Source organism: Lynx rufus, unplaced genomic scaffold, assembly GCF_022079265.1.
Source record: "Lynx rufus isolate CCGP_SWC_20201006 ecotype Redwood Valley unplaced genomic scaffold, mLynRuf1.p SCAF_18, whole genome shotgun sequence".
Classification (NCBI taxonomy): Eukaryota; Metazoa; Chordata; class Mammalia; order Carnivora; family Felidae; genus Lynx; species Lynx rufus.
Window position 1 is genome coordinate 39,379,117 of NW_025814832.1, and position 22,973 is coordinate 39,402,089.

At 36.1% G+C, this 22,973-nt stretch overlaps 1 protein-coding gene and 1 non-coding gene across 2 annotated transcripts in view; both read right to left on the minus strand.

Annotated features, from left to right (window-relative positions):
* Nucleotides 1–22,973, minus strand: part of TANC2 (tetratricopeptide repeat, ankyrin repeat and coiled-coil containing 2) — a 371,592-nt gene that overhangs the window by 244,091 nt on the left and 104,528 nt on the right. The window contains exon 3 of the mRNA XM_047081653.1: nt 12,934–13,005. Within this exon, the coding sequence (XP_046937609.1) occupies nt 12,934–13,005 (72 nt within the window). The remainder of the gene's footprint in view (nt 1–12,933; nt 13,006–22,973) is intronic.
* On the minus strand, nt 22,284–22,390 carry LOC124513690 (U6 spliceosomal RNA). The gene has a single exon (XR_006962510.1). It is a non-coding gene; the product is annotated as a U6 spliceosomal RNA (small nuclear RNA).

Here is a 22,973-nt window from a genome sequence, read left to right on the forward strand (position 1 = left end):
CTGGCCATTGACCACACAAAAAAATCAACCTTCTCCTTAGGATTTAAGTAAAACCCATGGTATCATATATAATATTCAAAATGTTCAGAATATAATCCAAATTATATGTCATATGAAGAAACAGGAAAATCTCAACATGAGAAAAAAAAAAGTTCATAAACAAAAGCATTCCTGACATTACACAGATGTTAGAATTAAAAAACACAGATGTTAGAATTAAAGACCTTATGCAACTATTACAACAATGCTTCAATAAGTAAAGGCAAACATTCTTGAAATGAACATAGATAGTCTCAAATCTGGTATATATTTTACACATTCAACACATCTCCCTTCAAACCAGCCACACTTCAAGTATTCAATAGGCACATGTGGCCAATGACTACTGTACTGGATAGTGAAGTACTAGACCTATATCCAGAAATAAGTTTAATCCATCTCTAGAATATATGGTAAAAGTGATCCAATCACTAAACACTGGAAAGATTCAAGGGTGATGACTCTTCCCACATCCCCATTCAACCTACCTGTATGGTCTGTGCAGAAGACAGACAAATCTTGGAGAATACCAGTGTATTTCTATAACTTACTCAGGTTGTGACTCCCAGTGCTACTACTATTCTAGATGTGGTTTTGTTGCTAAAGCAAATCAACATATCCCTGATATCTGGTTTGCAGTTCTTGACCAGAGAATGAGATAATCAGCAACAGTATGCATTCAGGTGTTAGAGTCAGCTATATATTTTCACTCTCCAACCTCCTATTAATTCTCCTAGTCTAGATAATAATCTTAACTATCCCTCCATTTTATAGGACACCTTTGCTGGTCTACTATACTGATAATTTCATGATGATTAAGCATGAACAGGAAGCAGCAACTGATCTAGATACTGTGGTTTTAAAAACATGCATGCCAGAGAGTGGGAAATAAATCCCACAAAAATTCAGAGGTATTCCACACTGAAATTTCTATGAACCCTCTGGTCTCGAGCAATCCAAAATATCCTTTCCAAGGTGAAGAGGTTGTTGCATCTACTCTCTCTTACATCTGGGAAAGGGGTACAATGCCTATACCTCCTTGATTTTTTCAAGCAATCTGTACTTCATTTGGTTATGCTACTGTGAACCATTTACCAACACTGCTGGATGTGAGAGAGACCCAAACCAACAGGAGGCTGTGCAAATATGGGCTACTTCACCTCTTGGGTTATATAACCCAACAGATCCAACGTTGCTTCAAGTATCTATGGTATATAGGGCTCTTACATTGTTATTGCAGAACTATTCAGGGAAGATCTCTAGTACTTTGTAAAAACAAACAAACAACAAAAACTATGCCATCCTATGTAAATACTACCCTTTATTGAAAATTAGCTTTTGGCTTACCATAGGACCTTAGAATGAATGCTCATGACCTTGGCAGCCCATCATGAACTAAGTACTGTTGAACCAACAAATCAATATGATTGGGTGTGTACTGCAGCACTGCAGCAAAAGGAAGAAATGTACACAAGATTAGGCTTGAGCAGGTCCTGAACACACAAATAATTTGCATGAGCAAGTAGCCCAGATGCCCAAAGTTCCTACTCTTGCTATAGCTTCTTTTTACTTAACCTAGTAAATTCTCTATGACCATCTCACTGAAAAAAAAAAATCAGGCATATTTACTGATAGCCCTGCATGATAACATGCAGGTAACAACACTATAACCCCAATTTGTGGTAGTCTTGAAGGACGTTAGTGAAGGGAAACGATTCCAGTGGCAGAAATTTGAACAGGGTCCCTAGTTGTTCACTTTGCCTAAGAATAAAGATGACAGAGGAACTATCCTATGCTGACTCAAGGAGAATGTTTAATGGATATTCAGAGATTTGAAAGGAGTAATTAGAAAACTAGTGACAAGGAAATCTGGGGATGAGGCATATGAACAGACCTCTTTTGAAAGGGCACAGAATAAATGAAGCAATTTATTGACTTTATAATTTTTTTATGTTTATTTATTTTTGAGACAGAGACAGAGCATGAGCAGGGGAGGGGCAGAGAGAGAGGGAGACAAAGAATCAGAAACAGGCTCCAGGCTCTGAGCTGTCAGCACAGAGCCCGATGCAGGGCTTGAACTCACGAACTATGAGATCATGACCTGAGCTGAACTCAGATACTTAACCGAATGAGCCACACAGGCGCCCCCCAAAAGAAGCAATTTATGTCCTATGTGAATGCTTACCAAAGAGCAAACTGCAGAGAAGATGCTGAACAACATAGCAGACCACATGACCTATTTGGAGGACTCAGCCAGTCTTTTTACACAGCCACTCTAGCCTTGTCCAAACAGCTTATTAACAAAGTGGCCATGGTAGCAGGGATGGAATTTATCATGGGCTCAGCAATATGGATTTCCACTCCCCAAGGCCAATCTGCCCATAGCCACAGTGGAGTGTCCAATATGCCAACAGTCCATGCTTACACTGGGGATGAGGTAGGTGGATGCCCCCAATATATGGCACCATTCATGGGATGGTCAGCCAGTTATCTTTCTATTCATTTCTAGCCCCAGGTAATTTCCTCTTCCTTCTTAATAAATCAACCATGAATGTAAAATATTCTTTACAGTATGAAGGTTTTCAGGTAGTCTTAGTCTGCCCCCTTGTGGGAACCAGCTCTTTAATCTCTCACTGGGAATAAGACTAAATCCAACCTGTACCTCAAATAAAACAAAACAAAAAATGTACTCACTAATAACTTTATCCCAGGCTCTACTAACAGGTTTCTTCTTCATCCTTTGTTATCCAATTTTGTATGGTCCTTCATTAAAGGTTATGAAGTTTTTCAAAGAGGTTTTACGATTTTCATTTGTCAGAAAAACTCTGATAAGTATATACATACACATGTATATGTATGTATATATATCAAAGTTTATTTATTTATTTAGCGAGCGAGCGAGTGTGAGTGGGGAGGGACAGAGAGAAAATCCCAAGCAAGCTCCACACTGCCATTGGGTAGCCCAATGCAGGGCTTGAACTCAAGAAACCATGAGATCATGACCTGAGGCCGAAATCAAGAGTTGAATTCTTAACCAACTGAGCTTCCCAGGCACCCCACGAATATTTTAAGTCAAAATCTTTCTAGATGTTTGGAAAGATACCTTTTCCAACCTTATTAGTTGCCATTCTTTTATTCCTTTTCTTTCATAAATATGGATAAGCAGGGAGAGGTTTCCACAAGATTTCTAGTGTTAACTAGGCCAATTATCAGAATGCAAAGTAGAATACTTAGCATGTTCTGACACAAAACGAGTTTGGGGTTGCATATGCCAAGAGTTTGATATATTACTAGATGAATGAATATGAACCGGTTTGTAAATCTGAACAATATATATGAGGAAATGGTGAAATAAATTATAGATTACTTATGCTGTGAACCATTATACAGATTTTTAAAAGTTAGAAATTAAATATGTTACTGGAGGGATGGTCATGCTATCTTGTTAACTGGGAGAAAACAGAACTAAAATTGCATTTTATTTTTTAAAATCTTCAAATTTAATCTCTCTCTCTCTCTCTCTCTCTCTCTCACACACACACACACACACACACACACACACACACACACACACACACACCCTACCTGCATATGCCAGTATGAGCTCAGGGAAAAAGCATGGCAGGATACAGACTGAATATGGTTAATATTGGTTACTTTAGGGTAGTGGAAGCTAAAGAAGCCTTAATGTGTTCTTTTAAAATATCTACCTTGTTGGTAAAAAGTAATTTTTTAATTAGTAAAATTATTATATCTCAAGTTAAGAAATATAAAGCATGGCTAAAATATGTAAACACATTCTGAACTATCCCTAGAACATCAAGATAGTAAGAAGTTGTTGGAAAAAGGGCCAATTTCAAGTTTAATTTTATGGAAAAGAATATTACACAAAGATTAATCAGTATTTTAAGTTAAATCTCAGAAGAAATATAGGACTAGAAATAAAGATACTTCAGAGGGATTTATCATTTAAGGTCAGATCTTTTCTTCTGGATCTTATCCACCCACTAACAAACAAATTTGTATTTTATTTTTTTTAATGTTTATTTTGAGAAAGAGAAATCATGTGCATGCGCAAGTGGGGCAGGTACAGAGAGAGAGAGGGAGAGAGAGAATCCCAAGCAGGTTCCCTCCTGTCAGAGTGGAGCCCAACACGGGCTCTAACTCATGAACCATGAGATTGTGACGTGAGCTGAAATCAAGACTGGGACTCTTACTTAACCAATTGAGCCACGTGGGTGCCCTAAATTGTATTTTAAATATCAGAACAGAAAGGTTCTAAGTACATGCTACCAACAAAGTGGATTGAAACTTCTGATATAGATTAGTACAATGTCTGAAATATTTTCCTATGGAAAATAATACCTACTTTATGGCATTATTCTGCAAATTAAATGAGGATTATGTGAGAGCACCTCATCCAGAGCCTGGCGCATAGGTATTATTAAAGTTTTATTTTCTTTATTCTCAAAGCAATCTATTTTGAAAGCTAAATGATTTTTTATCACAATGATAAACTATTAAAACAATAAAAAATCTTATTCTCTAGCAATGCTACTATACCAGATATACTCTTACAATGACACAAAAATGACACGCTAAATACTGAAATAATTTTCCTTATCATTTTATGTAATAAAACAACGTTGGTTTAATAAAGCCAATGTTGGTTTCTTAATAAAGAAATCTCTGTAACTTACCAGACTGAAAAATAACTTGTGCATGTTTCAAGAGCATGAACATCTCACTTATGCTAAATATTTTATATATTAGCAAGGAAAGAAGACATCACATTTGACAAGTGAGTACATTATTCCTATAAATGCACCAGCATGTACTAAGCAAATAAAACTGGATACAGATAATGGGAATCAAGCAAAGCCAAACACTGTACAGTTTCCCAGTCTTCCAGCATGAACGGGTCATGAGCATTATTACATCAACACACATTTTGTGTGATCACAGCCTGATGCCTGCATAGTACCATCCTTGCAAAAGTAAATAAAAATTGCGTTTCAACCATATCACATTGACTCATGCATTTATTTAATATTTAGAACCAAATAAGTTCTGTTATATATATGGATGACCTCTAATGAAAAATCATTTGCTGCAGAAAATAGAGCCAGTACACCAAAACTACTTGTGCTGAAGTAACACATGAAATACAGAACTGAAATTCATAGAACTGATGAGCTTCCTTGGTCAACTGAATGGCTTAAATACAAGATACCGGCACTGTGCTAGATGCAAAGATCCTACCGTTAGTGAACTCTTAAATTACTAGGAAAAATAGGGATGCATCAGACAAATAAGATTAAATACAACAAATAAGGAGCAAATGGGTGGCTCAGTTGGCTAAGCGTCCGACTAGTCATTTCTGCTCAGGTCATGATCTCATAGTTTGTGAGATTGAGCCCTACGGTGGGCTCCAATCTGACAGCAGGGAGGCTGCTTGGGATTCTCTCTTTCTGCTCCTTCCCTGCTCATGCTTTCCCTCTCTCTCTCAAAGTAAATAAACTTCAAAAAAAAAGACTAAATACAATAAATAATGTAATCCGATTATATACAATATGCTATACTGGAAAGGAGAAAATAACCACCCAACCTCAGAAGGCCTTAACTTAGAAGCTTAACTGGAACAATCAGTTTTAGAATCAAATTCCAAGGGCCTCATTTCACTAATCAATAGGTAGTTGGTAGTCTGATAAACTACCCACATTTAAGAAATTTCTTACACTGCTTTACTTTATTAGTTAAGTAACAGAAGTGAACACTGAATCACTATGTGGCCTAGGCACATCATATACCTTCCCAAGCACCCTAAGTGCTACTTGCTCATTCTTTTACTCAACAAATACTGACAAATTCATATATGCAAGTGTTCTAGGGCAAGAATGGTGAACAAGATAAAGTCTCTACTCAAATAAACCCTATTTTCTGGTAGTTGAGACAACAAAAAAAAACAAGTAAATAAATATTTTCAGGTAGTGATAAATACCACGAAGGTTAGGGCTACATATTTCATAGGATGGTCACAGAACACCTCTTTGACCTAAGGAGAAATCTACAGCCTTTTATTCAAGAAAGAGCAAGTGAATAGGCCTAAATAGAAAATATTCAACATATTTAAGTAAAAAGGTCAGCAAAGAGGAAGCAAAATAAACTGTGGAAGGAGAGGGAGATCACAGAGTTAGAGTACTAGGAAAATGGCAATTCAAGTAGGGCCCTATAGGGAATAATAAAGCCTGGAGTTTATTCTGAATGTGATAGAAAGCTACTGGAGAATTTTATTTCAAGTCTGGGGAAATATATGATTTGATTTGTTTTATTAAGAGCACTATAGCTATCACATTGACAACAGACTACAGATCTACAGATTGGCAAGAATGCAAATAAGACACTATTAAAGGAAAGAAATGATGGTAGTTCAGACTAAAATGGCAATAACTGAGGTGGTATGGAATGTCAAAAAGTATTTTAATTTTTTTTTTTTTAGAGAGAGAAAGTGCACGTGCAGGTGCGCGCGCGCGCGCACACGTGAATGGGGGAGGGACAGAAGAAGCGGGGGAGGGAGGGAGGGAGGGAGAGAGAGAGAGAGAGAGTCAATCCTAAGCAGGTTCCAAGCTCAGCACAGAGCCCACTGCAGGGCTTGATCCCACAACCCTGGGATCATGACCTGAGCTGAAATCAAGAGTCATATGCTGAACAGACTGAGCTACCCAGGGACCCAGAATTTGTTTTTTTATTTTTTTAACATTTATTCATTTTTTTGAGAGACAAAGCATGAGTGGGGGAGGGGCAGAGAGAGAGGGAGACACAGAATCCAAAGCAAGCTCCAGGCTCTGAACTGATAGCACAGAGCCTTACACAGGGCTCGAACTCACAAACCGTGAGATCATGACCTGAGCCAAAGTTGGATGCTTAACTGAATGGGCCATCCAGGTGCCCCCAGGCACCCAGAATTTGTAAGAACAAATTCTTAAAGCATTATAAAATTTTTAAAAAGCCAATAATAGAGGAGAAATGTTAAGAAATCCATGGAAGACACAAACTAGATGCAACTGGAATGAGGAAATTATAGCCCAGAGCATGCGTAGGAGGATAACTGTGAAAGATGAGTGTTTCCAAGTCTGTTTTAAGCACAGAAGTGTGAGATGCAAGGAGCAGGAAGTGCCCAGGGGCAGCAATCTGAATGAGTGGAGTAGGATCGGATTCACTGCAAGTAGTCAGGAATTTACCATCTCCCACATTTGATAAGCAGAAGACATCATAGGTCTCTGCCCCTAAGCTAGAGCAGTGAGTGTGGTATGTGAGTCAGAATCCATTGCACCCGAGAGACAGATCAGAGGCCAAGCTAGTTAGTTAACACACAGGAGAGCTTATCATGCCTAAAGGATAAGATAGCTCACCAGACACCTTACATTACATGTCTGTTATTATCACTGGAGAAGAGACATTAAATAGAAACTGAATCCACAATCAGGCAGGGCAGATTATCAGGCATTATGTACCTATATAGGCATATCAGTTGTTTAAAGTTAGTGTATGTTACGAACAGACTGCCATCTGTTCTGGTTGATGTTTATGGCATGTTAATTGTTAAATAATTTGAGTATTACCCCTTCACAAACACAAAATATAATCAAATGGAAGAGCTCTAGTTGTGCGGTAAGGTGGAATAAGCACACTCCACCTTAACTGAATCTAACTAAAATCCCTGTAAAGAAGATAGAATAGCTATCTGAAGACTCTGAAAAATAAAAAGTAGCAGGCAAATTGTGGAAGGAAACCAGAGTTTGAAGGACAACCAATTTGGTGGCACATTTCCTCTTGTTATTTTATGTCCCCAAACTCCCAGCCTGAATTCAAAGGAAATCCAAATCCAAATCCTGGAACAGCACAGCAGGGATGAAAGGAAAGATCCAAGACAAGTCTTCTCTTCCTGGTTAGACAGTATGAATGAAGGGGGTGAGGAGGGCTCCATATAGGACAGAGAGAGTGGGGAAAATCCTTTGGCTTTTTTCCCTTTTTCCCTTTTTCTTCTAGCTCTAACCCCTAGACAAACCTATTTCACTATTGACAGCTGTCACTGAATGGATACTTAAATCTCTGAAGGAGGGGAATCCTTTTTGACCAGAAGAACAGTGGTATGAGGAATAGGATAGAACAGAAAGGAGAAATAGATATATCTATACTTACAGTTTGAGTTTTCAATATTCCTTTCCTAATAATTGAGAGAATGAGCAGACAGAAAATCAGCAAAGGTATAGAAGACATGAACAACACTATCAATTCAGCTTGACCAGATTGGTATTTTATAGAAACTTCTACCCCAAAAGAGCATAATACACATTCTTTTCAAGTGCATACTGAACATAAGATCATTTCCTGGAACACAAAATAAGTTTCAATAAAAAGTGATTCAACTCACAGAAAGTGTGTTCTTTGATCACAATGAAATTAAATTAGAAATCAATAGAAGAAAGATATATGGAAAATTATTGAATATTTGGAAACTATAATAACACACTTCTAAATAATACTGGGTTAAAGAAGACAACACAAGGAAAATCAGACAGTATTTTGTACTAAATGAAATCATACTCATCAAATCCCATGAAATGCAGCTAAAGCAGTACATTGAGGGAAATTTATAGTACAAAAATTCCTGTACTAAAAAGAAAATTCCAAAGACCTCAGCTTCTACCTTAGGAAATCAGAAAAAGAAAAAGAAATTACACCCAAAGCAGGAAGAAGAAAGGAAATAATAAAGAGCAAAGCAGAAATCAATGAAATACAAAATAGGAAAGCAATAGAGAAAATAAATGAAAACTGAAATTGATTCTTTGAGATCAGTAAAATTTATGTATCTCTTCCCAGAATGATAATCTCAAAGAATACCCAAATTACCAATATCAAGAATGAAAAAGGTGGACATCACTAAAGATTCTACAGATTTTAAAAGGTTATTCAAGAAGAAATAGATAACTCAAATAGTCATATTTTATTAAAGAAATTTAATTTATATTTTAAAACTTTCCCATAAAGAAAATTCCAGGTCCCGATGCTTCTCTGAGAAATTCTATCAAACATTTAAGGATGAAATAATACCAGTTCTACACAAAATGTTCTAGGAAAATTGAAGAGGAGGAAATTTTTCTCAAGTTTCAACTTATTCTAAGAGGCCAGCCTTACTCAGATACCAAAATCAGACAAAGGCACTGTAAGACAAGAAAACTAAAGGTCAATATCCCACTTGTTTTAGTAAATCAAATCTATCAACTGTACAAAAAGAGGCCACATAGACCACATTTGCTCACTGGACTTTACAACTCTCCTTCCTGACTATAATGGCCCAAATCAAATAATGGAAATATTTATACCACACTGGAATAAACTGATAAGACCAGCATGGACAGCAGCTACCCCAGACCCTGCCTCAAGGACTGAGGACTTAATTCTGAAGAAAATCTCGATTCCTACACATTATCTGTTTTCCCTTGAATTTAGAACTTTTTTCACTTATTTCATATATTTATCATCTTTTCAACCCTAAGCCTTTCGCCAATTGTTTAAAATTTTTCTAAAGATAATTAAATGCATCAGGTTTCTATCAATCTCATTTTCATGAAACAACTCTTCTGGAGGCTTCTAACCTACTCTAACCTAGGCTGGTTGCCCTCTTTTCCTATCTTCTCACTGTCATCCTGAAGATTTTTTTACCTTTCTCCTTTGAATTTCCTATTTCCTATAACCTATATCTTCCTTTTATTTGTCTGACTTTCTCATTTTGAGGAATCATATCCTACAGATTCCTAAGAAAGAGTACAAGGCAGTCACAACAAAAAGAAAAACAGTCTTAAAAGACTGCATGATCTTCTTCTATTTCTCTAAGAATGTCAATAATGGTTCCTTTATTTTCCTCTGCAAAATCTTTGTTCTCTCAAAGTTGCTTTATTCTGTTTATTTTAATCTATTTCATACCTTAGAGGGTTTCCTCAAATATCTAGTAACCCTTGGTTAGTTGCTAATATTCAAGAGAAGAGGACTAAGAGGCTAATTGAGAGCTGTGATACATAGAATGATCTAGCTGGGCTGTTTATTTAAGGAATCTCTGATGACTACATTTTGTGTCTTTCTTTTTTAGCCAGATTCTTCAGAAAAGACTACACCAACCTCCTGCCTGAAATATAAAGGCCTAACTGCCAGCACTCTGGTAGCCAGTAGGATAAAGACAACTGGAGTCCCACTGTCCTATTTTCAGTACAGGACTGCCCTCAACTATGTTTGTTAGGTGTCTCCCAGTCTAGAATTGCTATTTTATTCCAAAAAAATAAACTTCTGTGCTTTGCCAAGGTTAGGAGTGGGGAGCTGGGCACTTGCCCAGCAGACTGGTTAGCTAATTTTGTGGAAGAGGTCTCAGGAATCAAGTGTTTCTTCAACAGACTTTCCACTAATCTTCCTTTCGCCTCCATTTCCACATGCTACCATTCTTGAGTTTTTTTTCTGGAGGGTAAATCAGTTTGTTTTCTTGCCTTTCTCTGTTATTGCATTTAGGGTTCAGTTTTTAATTATTCATATACTCTCCAGTTTCTAAAAGTGTGTCCATGTTGGCTTTTCTCCAATCACACTTTACTGATCTTTTAGCAGGTTTCTGAAAGGAGCAAAAGTAGAAGTGTGTATTCATCCCATCTCTTCATCCCTGATAATACAGATAATACAGACTCCCATTCAGCTCATTATAAATGGCTTTGTATTTTTATTTCCGTCTTTTGAATAAAGAGATAATACAAACAAAATCTTCAAGAAGGTAAGAAACACAATTTAACTATTAGTTAGCTCTGATGATGATGCCATTCCTGGTCATTTTTAACTGAGATCAGGTAGTTGTGCTCAAGAACATGGAGATCATTGATTTTGTTGTTATGAAGTTCATACTAAGTTCAGCTGTTTTTATTAGAATTCAACTACACTCACTGATTTGAAAAAAAACTTTAACAGACAAGCTCAGGGGATATAAGTAAATGAATATACTCTCACATCTATATCTGTGACATTTAATACAAATTATGATATTAAAAATTATAATATTTAATAAAAATTAGTATACTTTTAAAAATTAATTTCTCGGGGCGCCTGGGTGGCGCAGTCGGTTAAGCGTCCGACTTCAGCCAGGTCACGATCTCGCGGTCCGTGAGTTCGAGCCCCGCGTCGGGCTCTGGGCTGATGGCTCAGAGCCTGGAGCCTGCTTCCGATTCTGTGTCTCCCTCTCTCTCTGCCCCTCCCCCATTCATGCTGTGTCTCTCTCTGTCCCCAAAATAAATAAACATTAAAAAAAAAAAAATTAAAAATTAATTTCTCCTAATTTTATTTTTAGGGTCTTTTGTACATGAGCTCATTTTCTTTCCTTCCCCCTCCCTGCAGGTTTACTGAGATATAATTGACATATGACATTATGAAAGTTTAAGGTGTACAATGTGTTGATTTGATATATTTATGTACTATAATTCATTTTTTCAAGTCCTTTTTTCATATAAAAATGTTTAAGAGGAAAAAAAGAAAAAAATTAGACAAATTCTTGACATACTTATACCATGTGTATTAATTAAAAATGAATAAATACTAGTACAAGTTAAAATTTGCAAATCAACCTGCATATATCATTCCTCTTTTTATTCTGCAACAAATAATTTTATAAAAATAGCACAACTCTAAAACTTGGGAAGAGCAAACTTGGAGAAAAAAGGGAATAGGATTATGAAATAAATCAGGAACTTTAATAAGATTAAAACACCATAAATTTGTAACTCTAAGCTTTACTTTATGTATAAGTAAAGATTCTCTAAAAATCACACACACTAATTGACTGCCTGAGATTTTATAATACATTCATCAGTTTGGGTTCTCAATTCTCATAGAGATCATTTCATTCATTCAGCAGTATTTATTTAGTAACTACTATATATCAGGTACTTATTCTTGGCACAGGAAATACAGCAATGAACAAAACAAACAAAAATCTCTGCAATCATGGAGCATTCATTCTAGTTTTGGACAGAGAAAATAAAATAAATAAAAAGTGGGTAACTACTATTTTAAATAAGTTAGTACATATTTAAATAAGTTAATTAAGGAAGACCTATCTGAAGATTTCATTGATACCAGATATTTTTTACCTATTTTGGAAGTTGTCACTTCAAAAAACCAGTCTAAAGCACATACTAAATTTTAAATAGAAAAGGAAACTAATTAAGAAAATCCTAATTCAAGATGGAAATTAGAAACAAAAATTATTCTTCTGAGAGAGCTAAAACAATATTGCATTGATGAAATTTTATTTTTAAAAATTTTTTTGTTTAATTATTTTTGAGAGAGAGACAGAGCTCGAGCAGAGGAGAGGCAGAGAGAGAGGGAGACACAGAATCGAAAGCAGCCTCCAGGTTCTGAACTGTCAGCACAGAGCCCAACAGGGACTCAAACCCACAAACCCGAAATCATGACCTGAGCCCAAGTCACATGCTTACCCAACTAAGCCACCCAGGTGCCCTGCATTGATGAAATTTTAAAAAGCCAGTGTGTTGTTATAAATGTAAAAAATTTACTTTTGGTTGTATTCCAACAGTGATATCCAGACATGTATCAAATACTCCAAAATTACTTAAGACCTTATTAAGGTATTACCATTTAAAAAAAGACATGACACCAGTTTTCATTTTATCTTGAATAAATGATATCACAGAACTTTTAGACTGTAACATTTAAAGCTGTAAAGGAGAAACTAGAATATCCAAACTAGACCCAAGGAAACTCCAATCCTCAGATTAAATACTAGAAAGGAATAACTGATATCTTGTCTTTTTCATTTTAATAATAAATTTAATGAAAATTTACCTTGCCCAGAGCGGCTTTGGCGAGAGTCTACACTTGACTGTCTTCGATCCGGTGGTTCCTCGCTCCCTCCATCTATATAAAAGTAGAAAGAGAGCAAATAGATAATGAAATGATCTATGGTGCCATCTGTATCTCAAAACAATAATATCTATCATTTGTTTTTAGTTCTTATAATCTTAATCATTAAAATATTTGAGGACTTTTTCCTATATAAATGAAAAGTTTTTACCCATATTTTTTTGAGGACATTTTACATTTCCCTCTGGAAGTCTAAAGAAATTCAAGGTGTTTTTTTCCCTACCCCTATACTATACACTCTACCTCACACATAATGAGTAATTTTATCAACTCTAAAGTTCACTCACAGATTCTAGTACAGAAGCTTTGATTTAAAGATTTAAAGCAATGTCTAAATTAATTACAGCTGTTTATTTGTATAAAGTATGTCAAATAATCCCCTGGACTCTACGTTTTACTAATAAAAATTATATTTATAGGTCTTATGAGAGATAATAAGAAAATTAGGTAACACATGAAACAGCAATATAAATCAGAATCAGAAAAACTCAGAAATGAGGAGACAAAAACTAAGAACTAGAAATAAAACAAAAATCATTTCAGTACTGAAGACTAAACCGTAAGAAAACAAGCACAAATAAACATAACAAAAGACCTTAAAAGAAACAGAGAGTAAAAAGGAAGAAAATCTTTAACAAATTAAAAAAAAGAGACATTAAAAAGGATTTGAGAAGGTGCCAAATATCAGAGATAAGCAAAGAAGATTCAGCATAAGACCAAAAATAAGAAAAATTAAAAAAAGAAGCCCTAAAGGAGAAAAACAAAGTGAGAGAACAAAACAAATATTTAAAACTGTAATACAAAAATGCTTTCCCAGAAAAAAATTTGTATACGTTATATGTGATATATAGTTATATGTGTGTATAAATACATGTATACATTCTCACACACATATATATGTATATACAGTATATCTGAAACTACATATTGCAAGAGCACCCTGTGTAGTTGAGATAATCAACTTAGATCAATGCACCAAGTAATTTTTTACTAAAATTACTGGACTTTAAAGAAAAAAGGGGAAAAAAATCTCTTGGGCATTTAGGCAAAAGCGTCACATGATTTATAAGAGAAAATAATAAATTTCAAATACACAAAGAAAACTTGAACCAAAGATTTTACATCCAGTAAAACTAACCTTTTAGTATAAAGACAAACTGTTATCAACATGCAAAACCTCAGGGAATACTGTCCCAATGAACTTGTCCTGGCTCTTCTAGAGAACTAGCTATAGGCAATCAAAGCAACAGGAGAAACACCGAAATAAATCAGAGTTTTTAAATGGGGAGATTACAGAATGTAATGGCTATAAGATCTGACAATGTAGATGCAGTGCTACCATAAAAAAATGGAGGGGATAGAGGTTGGAGAAAGCATTTTAAAAAACAACAAAAAGTTAACTGATTTCAGTAATCAAAACCGGTGGCAATAATGTTCTCAGATCTTTACAAAGAGGGATAAAGCAAATGATTAATTATGGGATACTCTAATGTTATTGTCTCCTTGAGAACCAGAATTCTCAGTGTGGAAGAAAGAAAATATGGATATAAAAATACACAGAAGTAAAAACTCTGTAGTACTGAATCTACATTGCAAATGTAAGTACAATATTATAAGTCACGGGTATACCCTAGTTCTGTCCACTAAAAGCACTTACAAAGAGTGCTTGAGTGGCAATGACCACTCCTAGCACCCCGACTGCGATCTTGAAATGCCATTCTCCATTAAGACAAACCAGGACTTCTTAAAGAACTAGCTGGCTTAGGGGCACCCAGCTGGCTCAGTGGGTAGAGCATACAACTCCTGATCTCGGGGCCGTGAGCTAAAGCCCCGTGTTGGGCGTAGAGCTTGCTTTTAAAAAATTTTAGTTAGGGGCGCGTGGGTGGCTCTGTCGGTTAAGCATGCGACTTTGGCTCAGGTCATGATCTCACAGTTTGCGGGTTTGAGCCTCTCATTGGGCTCTGTGCTGAGAACTCAGCCTGAAGCCTGCTTCGGATTTTGCGTCTCCGTCTCTCTCTCTCTCTGCCCCTCTACCTCTCATGCTCTGTCTGTCTGTCTGTCTGTCTCTCTCTCTCAAAAATAAACACTAAAGATTTTTTTTTAGTTAAATTAAAAAAAAACAAACCCTAGATAGTTTAGCAAAGGATATGCACTAATGAACCTGGACCATCCTGATGTGCAGTTGTAAGGAAGCTATCAAAGACAATGTACAACTAGGGTCATATCAAAAAGACTCAGTAAAGAAGCTCTCACTGGTCATGAGATCACAATGATGTCTACAAACAACATGACACTAACTGGTCACCTTCTAAGCATGATAGAAACCCAGTTCATTATCTTGAAATTTGGGGGGAAAGGAAAGAATTAAATAATTCCTACATTTCCTATATAAACTGTACTGGTAGCCCAAGAGTACATAACAGAGATCTATAAAATCATTCCAGACAATAAATGGGAAACAAGAAAAAATCAGAATATCACCATTTCATGAGTGAACAGCTCCAGAGGCACTGAATATCAATTACTAATAACACTAAAAAGGGAATAAACACAGACACTGTATGACTCCTGGTGACAGGAGCGCAGTTATAGTTTTCAATCAAACCTGAGTCTGGTCAAACTACTGAATCTGTGGGTTTTCAGGAAAAACAAAGGACAGATGAAAATGTTGAATTGTTCCTAAGCACATGATCAACAAAATACAGACTACGGGAAATTTTACAGGTCAAACAACCTAAGTCTTTTAACAGATTAAAAAAAAAAAAGATAAAGTATTATGCAGTCCTAAATTATTGTGGAATAAAGATTCATTTTATCAAAAATAGAAAACTATACTAGAAATATATGGCATCTTCAAATTATGGAAAGAGCCTAAATGTCCATCAACTGATGAATGGATAAAGAAATTGTGGTTTATATACACAATGGAATACTACGTGGCAATGAGAAAAAATGAAATATGGCCTTTTGTAGCAACGTGGATGGAACTGGAGAGTGTGATGCTAAGTGAAATAAGCCATACAGAGAAAGACAGATACCATATGGTTTCACTCTTATGTGGATCCTGAGAAACTTAACAGGAACCCAAGGGGGAGGGGAAGGAAAAAAAAAAAAAAAAAAAAAAAAAAGGACGTTAGAGTGGGAGAGAGCCAAAGCATAAGAGACTGTTAAAAACTGAGAACAAACTGAGGGTTGATGAGGGGTGGGAGGGAGGGGCGGGTGGGTGATGGGTATTGAGGAGGGCACCTTTTGGGATGAGCACTGGGTGTTGTATGGAAACCAATTTGTCAATAAACTTCATAAAAAAAAAAAAAAGAAATATATGGCATCTTAAATCAGGATATGCAAATACAGTACTAGTCAATTTTCCTTCCTAGACATTTTATGCAAATGTCTTTCTTTTCCTTTACTTGGAAATCAATGACAATGAGAAACATTCATATTCAGGCAGGTCTTAAATTTTCATTTTTCTGATTTTTCTATGTGGATAAAAAAATATATACACACAAATTTCTGTTTTAACATCAAAACATGCTCTTAAAGTATGTGAGAAGTCCTTTGAATAAAACAGACGTTTCTGTCAGCAGCACTGTCTTCCTAAACAATAAGAGGAAAAAAATAAATAAAAAACTAGGCTTCAAAAATTTGCATGATCTCCAGAATGTTACGGTATTGATAAAATAATACACAGGAAAAAAATAGGCAAGAAATGGCTTAAGACATAATTTTGAGTCAGCAAGCCAATGAATATGAAGACAAAAAAAATCACCAATTTTGATACCACCATAATCTATAATGTTTTAACTGCCTAAATTTTCAAAATAAAATCAGAAATACATTGCAATAAATTTGAGCAGTTCACTCCTCTAAGACTGAAACCTTATAACCAACCATGCCTTACCTCAGTGGAGACTAATTGTAAGAGCTGAGATTAACCCTCAGGTAAAAGTAGACAATAAAGATTTTTCAAAAAGAATAAACTCACCACTTCCCCAAAATGATGTAGGGAAAAATTTCAACCCCTTTGAAAGTGTTTGCGGTATGCTTATGGAACCAACGAAACCATTATCCAAAATAGCAAGATTGCAGTGACATACAGTACTATAAATGTTTTTGCTTTGCTTAACACACAATTCTTTCAGTACAGGTAAGACCTCCCACACAGGACACATCAACATTTATGGACAAAACAGAAGACCTTCAGTCATTAAGCAATTCAAGCTATTTGCATGACACTTACTACCTCACCCCAGAGTGTAGACAGTAGGACAGGGGTGCGTCTATGAAGTTAGAATTTACTCATCAAACTTGAATTAAAGACTTACTTCAGATATACTGTGAACTTTACAGAAGAAAACCCCTGATGTAACAGGTACAGAAATAAAAAGACCTGACTGTCCAACTCAAGTGCTAGCTGTTAAAAGCAGAACTTAGGTTTCCTGGATTTAAGATAATCAGCAAAGAACATTTGTTTTTTTACCTGCATACTGAGTTAAACCCAGCAAGTAATATAAAACAATGTATATTTAATATGGAGAAACCTTAATAGATTTCCTATTCCCATTATTTCCTATGCAAAATGTCATAGGAGAATTTACTTCATAGGGTAGATAGCTTTCAACTCAGGTGTATTATAGCACTAAAACAGTCCTGGTAAAGAAATACCAACCATATAGAGATATTCAGTATGTAGTGATTTCTATGAAGGGATTTAAGTTAAAGAAAGTCTATTAAGAAAGTGCCTGAACCATTCCAAGAAAAATATTTTCTTTTCTGTAAGTAGGGGATACTTTAAATGATTCTTCTTCTCAACCCAGGATCAAAATATTACAGCTGAAAAATTAACAATTTAAGTGACCTTGAATTTGGTAACCTAAGCTCATCTTTAGTCTTCTCAGCTAAATACTATGCTAGTATAAATAACAGATGAGATTATAAATTAAAATTTTGAAGTTTGGTTGCCTTTAATTCTCCTTTGGAAACTTTAAATATACTGCCCTAATAGAAAGCATGGGAGGGGTATTAAAACTGCATAGAATACAATATTTTTACTATTCAACTATAAACTCTGGTTCCTTTTACTGGCCAGGCATGCATCTGTAAGAACTATGTACACTTAATGCCAACAAAGGCAGACAAGAACTGGAAGGTATGAGTGGAATTTTTTTTTTTTAATACAAAAGGAAGGACCAAGAACATAAGCCAGATTTATTATCCAAAGGTAAGTAGGTAGGTAGGTAGAATGTATGTATGTATGTATGTATGTATGTATGTATTTTGAGAGAGAGAGAATGAATCCCAAGCAGACTCTACACTGTCAGCATGGAGCCTGATGCGGGGCTCGAACTCACATGACCTGAGCCAAGATCAAGAGTTGGCCGCTTAACCAACTGAATCACCCATTTACCCCTTAAATATAAGACTGAGACTCAGGGAAGGAAAGTTACTGTCCCCAAATCACACCACAATCCTAAAATTCAAATTGTCTGGTTTCAAAAATCTCTACTGTTATCTTTTATAACAAAGAAATTGTTTTAATGTATTTTTATTTATTTTTGAGAAAGACAGAGACGGAGCATGAGCAGCAGAGGGACAAAGAGAGAGGGAGACACAGAATCTGAAGCAGGCTCCAGGCTCTGAGCTGTCGGCACAGAGCCCGAAACAGCTCTAAGTCATAAACCACGAGATTACGACCTAAGCCAAAGTTGATTGTTTAACGAACTGAGCCACCCAGGTGCCCCTATAACAAAGAAATCATTAAAGTGGTGGTAGGGGGGACTTCAGGGGAAAGAGAGCAGAAGCAGGCAGAAATCAATTCAGAGGCTACTGCAAAAATCCAGAAGAAGAATGAACACTTCAACTAAGGGAGCGTGGAAGTGGTGAGAAGGAGTCAGATGCTGGATTTATCTTGAAGGTACAGCAGAGAGAATCTACTGTCAGAAGAGAAAAATAAAGAAATAACCAGGGTAATTCTAGTATCTTGGACCCAACCAATGGATCTGCAATTTACTGAGACAGGAAAGACTGTGAGAGAATAAGTCTGGGTATGAGGGAAGTATTTGGAAATCAGTTCTGGACATACTAAGCTTGAGATGCCTGTTACACAAATAAGCAGACATGAACATGAACATACATATGCCATCAGTACATAAACCACTTTTAAACTGTATGACATCCCCACATAAGGGAGTATAAGTGTGTGTGTGTGTGTGTGTGTGTGTGTGTGTGTGTGTGTGTGTGTGAGAGAGAGAGAGAGAGAGAAAGAGAGAGAGAGAGAGAGACAGAGAGAGAGAGAGTGTGAGAGAGTCAAAAGACTAAAGCTTGGGGCTGAACCCAACATGCAGAAGCTGGTGGTATGAGGAAAAACACCAGACAATAAGGAGTAGTAACCAGAGAACAGAAACAAAACTAAAAGAGTACAGAAGTTAAGAAAAGAGTTTCATGGAAGGGAAAAGATCAAATGTTGATAGGTCAAGTAATATGAAACTGAGAACGGATCACTAAATTTAGTCAATGTAGATGATTTAACATGGTTCCTGTGGAGTGGTAGGGATGAAACCTGATGGGATTAAGCTCAAGAGAGATTAGAAAGAGTTTCTGGAGAAGGTCTTCTCTCTCACTAGACATAGAAGACAACCCATGGAGACCCTGGATATTCTGGCTGCCATTCTTAAAAACAAAGGGGATAAATCATAGGATAAAGTTATTACTATGAAAATTAGGACAGAGATGGAAGACACCAACGTCCTTACTAACACTGGATAACTGAAGAAAATTACCCTACTTCTGGTCCAATAAATCCTCACCATCATATAAACCAGAGGTGAATAAACTAGCACAGAAGCCAAATCTAGCCTGCTACCTATTTTTGTACAGCCACTGAGCGAAGTAAGAACAGATTCCACACTTTTAAATGACTGAAAGTTAAAACAGTAATACTTTGTGGCATAAAGTGTATATCAAATCCAAATTTGAGTGTCCATAAATGAAGTTTTATTAGCATGTGGTCATGATCACTCATTTATATATAGTCAATGGCTGCTTTTACACTACAATGACAGAGTTCAGTATTTGCAACTATCTGGCCTACAACACCTAACATATTTACTATCCAGACTTTCACAGAAAAAGTTAGCTAACCCCGGGTTCAAGCAATTCTGGGACAAATACTCTATTCCCTGCAACTGTAACATCCTAAATAATACATTCCCCTATATGCTGGTACACCAAACTACTTGATGATATTCAAAGGGAAATGCATCATAATGCCTCCATCAATTTATTCACGCTATTTCTTCTACTTAAAATGCAGCTGCCTTTACTTGACAATATAAGAAATTATATCCAACACATTTTAACAGGGATTGGTGTCTAGCAGAACTAAGCTGGACTCAATCTTCGAACTACTTAGGAATATTCATTAATTTCCCTGAACCTCAATTTCTTTTGAAGCTGTAATACCTATGGAGTTGTAGTGAAAAACAAATGTAGTAATGTATATAAAACACAGCATGCCACCTGGCACTAAATAAACACTTAGGAATAAATGGAAACTGGAATCTTTTTTTTTTTTTTTGATAACTGGCATCTTCATTTATCGTCATCCCATCAGTAACAACATCCTTTCGCCAAAAGATAGCTTAAATATCATTCCCTGATCCTCTCTATAAGATTTTTGGGATGCCTCCCATTAAGAATTAATCGTTCCCTCTTCTGTGCTTCTATAGCACATTACCCATATCTGTTTTACGGCACTGCCATACTGCATAATGATTAATTATTTATATGACTATCTTTGGACTATAAAAAGTTTAAAGTGTGCCTTTGAAAGCCTTTTTCATCTTGGTATTTTCATTGCCAACTTGGAGTCTGGTATGGCATGGGTATTCTCAAAACAAACAAACAAACAAACAAAAAACATTGTTGAATTAATTTTGTCAAGGGCCAGCTCTAAAATTAATGCGTTCATAAAACCAAATCAAGTTCAAGAAAAAAATAAGTGGTATTAATGTGGTTTGAGACACAATTTACGAAGTTCAGTGTTTTTCTTTTCTTATCCAAACTATAACTATAAAAAGAAGAGTGGCATTATCCTAAACATTAAGCCCTCATCCTCCAAAACAGTCTCAGAGGTCTTAATTATCAATAAGAACTTTCATAGGGAAGCCCAGAGCCACCTAAAATTGATTTCATTCATTAGAAAACATCTATAGTGGCTCTTCCTCTAAAGAAAAAAGGAAGCATACTATACCAACTAAGTATTTATTAACATAATGCTATCAGTACTTTTCACAGGTTTGCACAGATCTAGCTTATATATTCTAAATCTAAATAAGAAAAATAACTTCCCTATGATGAGTTATTAACTTATATTTGCCTAAGTTATCCAAAACTGCCTAAGGTATCCCAGAAGGTCTGATCCGTAGGCTCAAGAAAAGTTCTAAACACAGAATGTTTTGATTCTCATGATGGAGCTATGCATCAATGATGAGGACTAATAAGAGGAAAACAAAGTAGACTCGCTAATTGTAAATGGAGCAATCACCAGCAATAATGTATTTTAAAAGTTGATGACTGTGCTTTCAAAGTGCACAATGAATATACAAAATGTCAAGCCTAACACAGAATTAAATTAATGGAGCAACCTTTAAAAATAAAGGTATCGGGGCACCTGGGTGGCTCAGTTGGTTGAGTGGCCAACTTCGGCTCAGGTCATGATCTCACGGTCCGTGAGTTGAGCCCCGCGTCAGGCTCTGTGCTGGCAGCTCGGAGCCTGGAGCCTGCTTTGGATTCTGTGTCTCCCTCTCTCTCTGCTCTTCCCCTGCTTGTGCTGTACCTCTCTCTCTCAAAAATAAATAAATGTTAAAAAAAATTAAACAAAAAATGTATCTACAATGATACATTTTTTCTTGTTTTTTATTAATAAAATTTTTATTTTATTTATTTAGTTTTTAAATATAATTTATTGTCAAATTGTCTAACATACAGCGTGCAAAGTGTGCTCTTAGTTTTTGGGGTGGATCCCCATGGTTCATCGCTTACATAAACACCCAGTGCTCACCCCAACAAGGGCCCTCCTCAATGCCCATCACCCATTTCCCCCTCTCCTCCACCCCCCCATCAGTTTATTCTCTGTATTTAAGAGTCTCTTATGGCTTGCTTCCCTCCCTCTCTGTTTGTAACTATTCTTTTCCCCTTCCCTTCCCCCATGGTCTTCTCTAAGTTTCTCAAGATCCACATAGGAGTGAAAACATATGATATCTGTCTTCCTCAAAAATATGGAATGCTTTACGAATTTGTGTGTCATCTTTGTGCAGGGGCCATGATAATCTTCTCTGTATCATTCCAATTTTAATATATGTGTTGCCAAAGGGAGCACTAACTTTTATTTTAGAATGGTTTTAGATTTATAGAAAAGTTGCTGAGGTAATATAGGGAAATCTCATAAACCCTACACCTGGTTTCCCACTTAGATTAGTCATTTGCCAAAACTAATGAATCATATTGATACATTATTAACTAAAGTCCACACTTTGAGATTTCCTCAGTTTTTATTTAATATATATTTTCCAGTCTGTGATACATTACATTTAGTCATCACATATTAGGTTCCTTAGATTAGTTTCTCAGACTTTTTTGTTGGTAACCTTGACAGTTTTGAGATGTATGGGTCAGTTTAGTAGAATGCCCTCAGTTGGGGTTTGTCTGATGTTTTTCTCATGATTAGACTTTGGTTATAGGTTTAGGGGAGGAAGACCACAAAGGCAAATTGCTATCCTCATCAAATAATTCCAAGAATGCACACTATCCATACACTCAAATTAACTAAACAGGTAGGCATGTTGACATGCCCTACATCACTGCAAAAGAAAATTCAAGCCCTAGCTTCTTCAGCTGTGCCAACATTGATGAAAACAGACACTACCTCTTTGGCTCTTATTATGTGTCAGGCACTGTGCTAA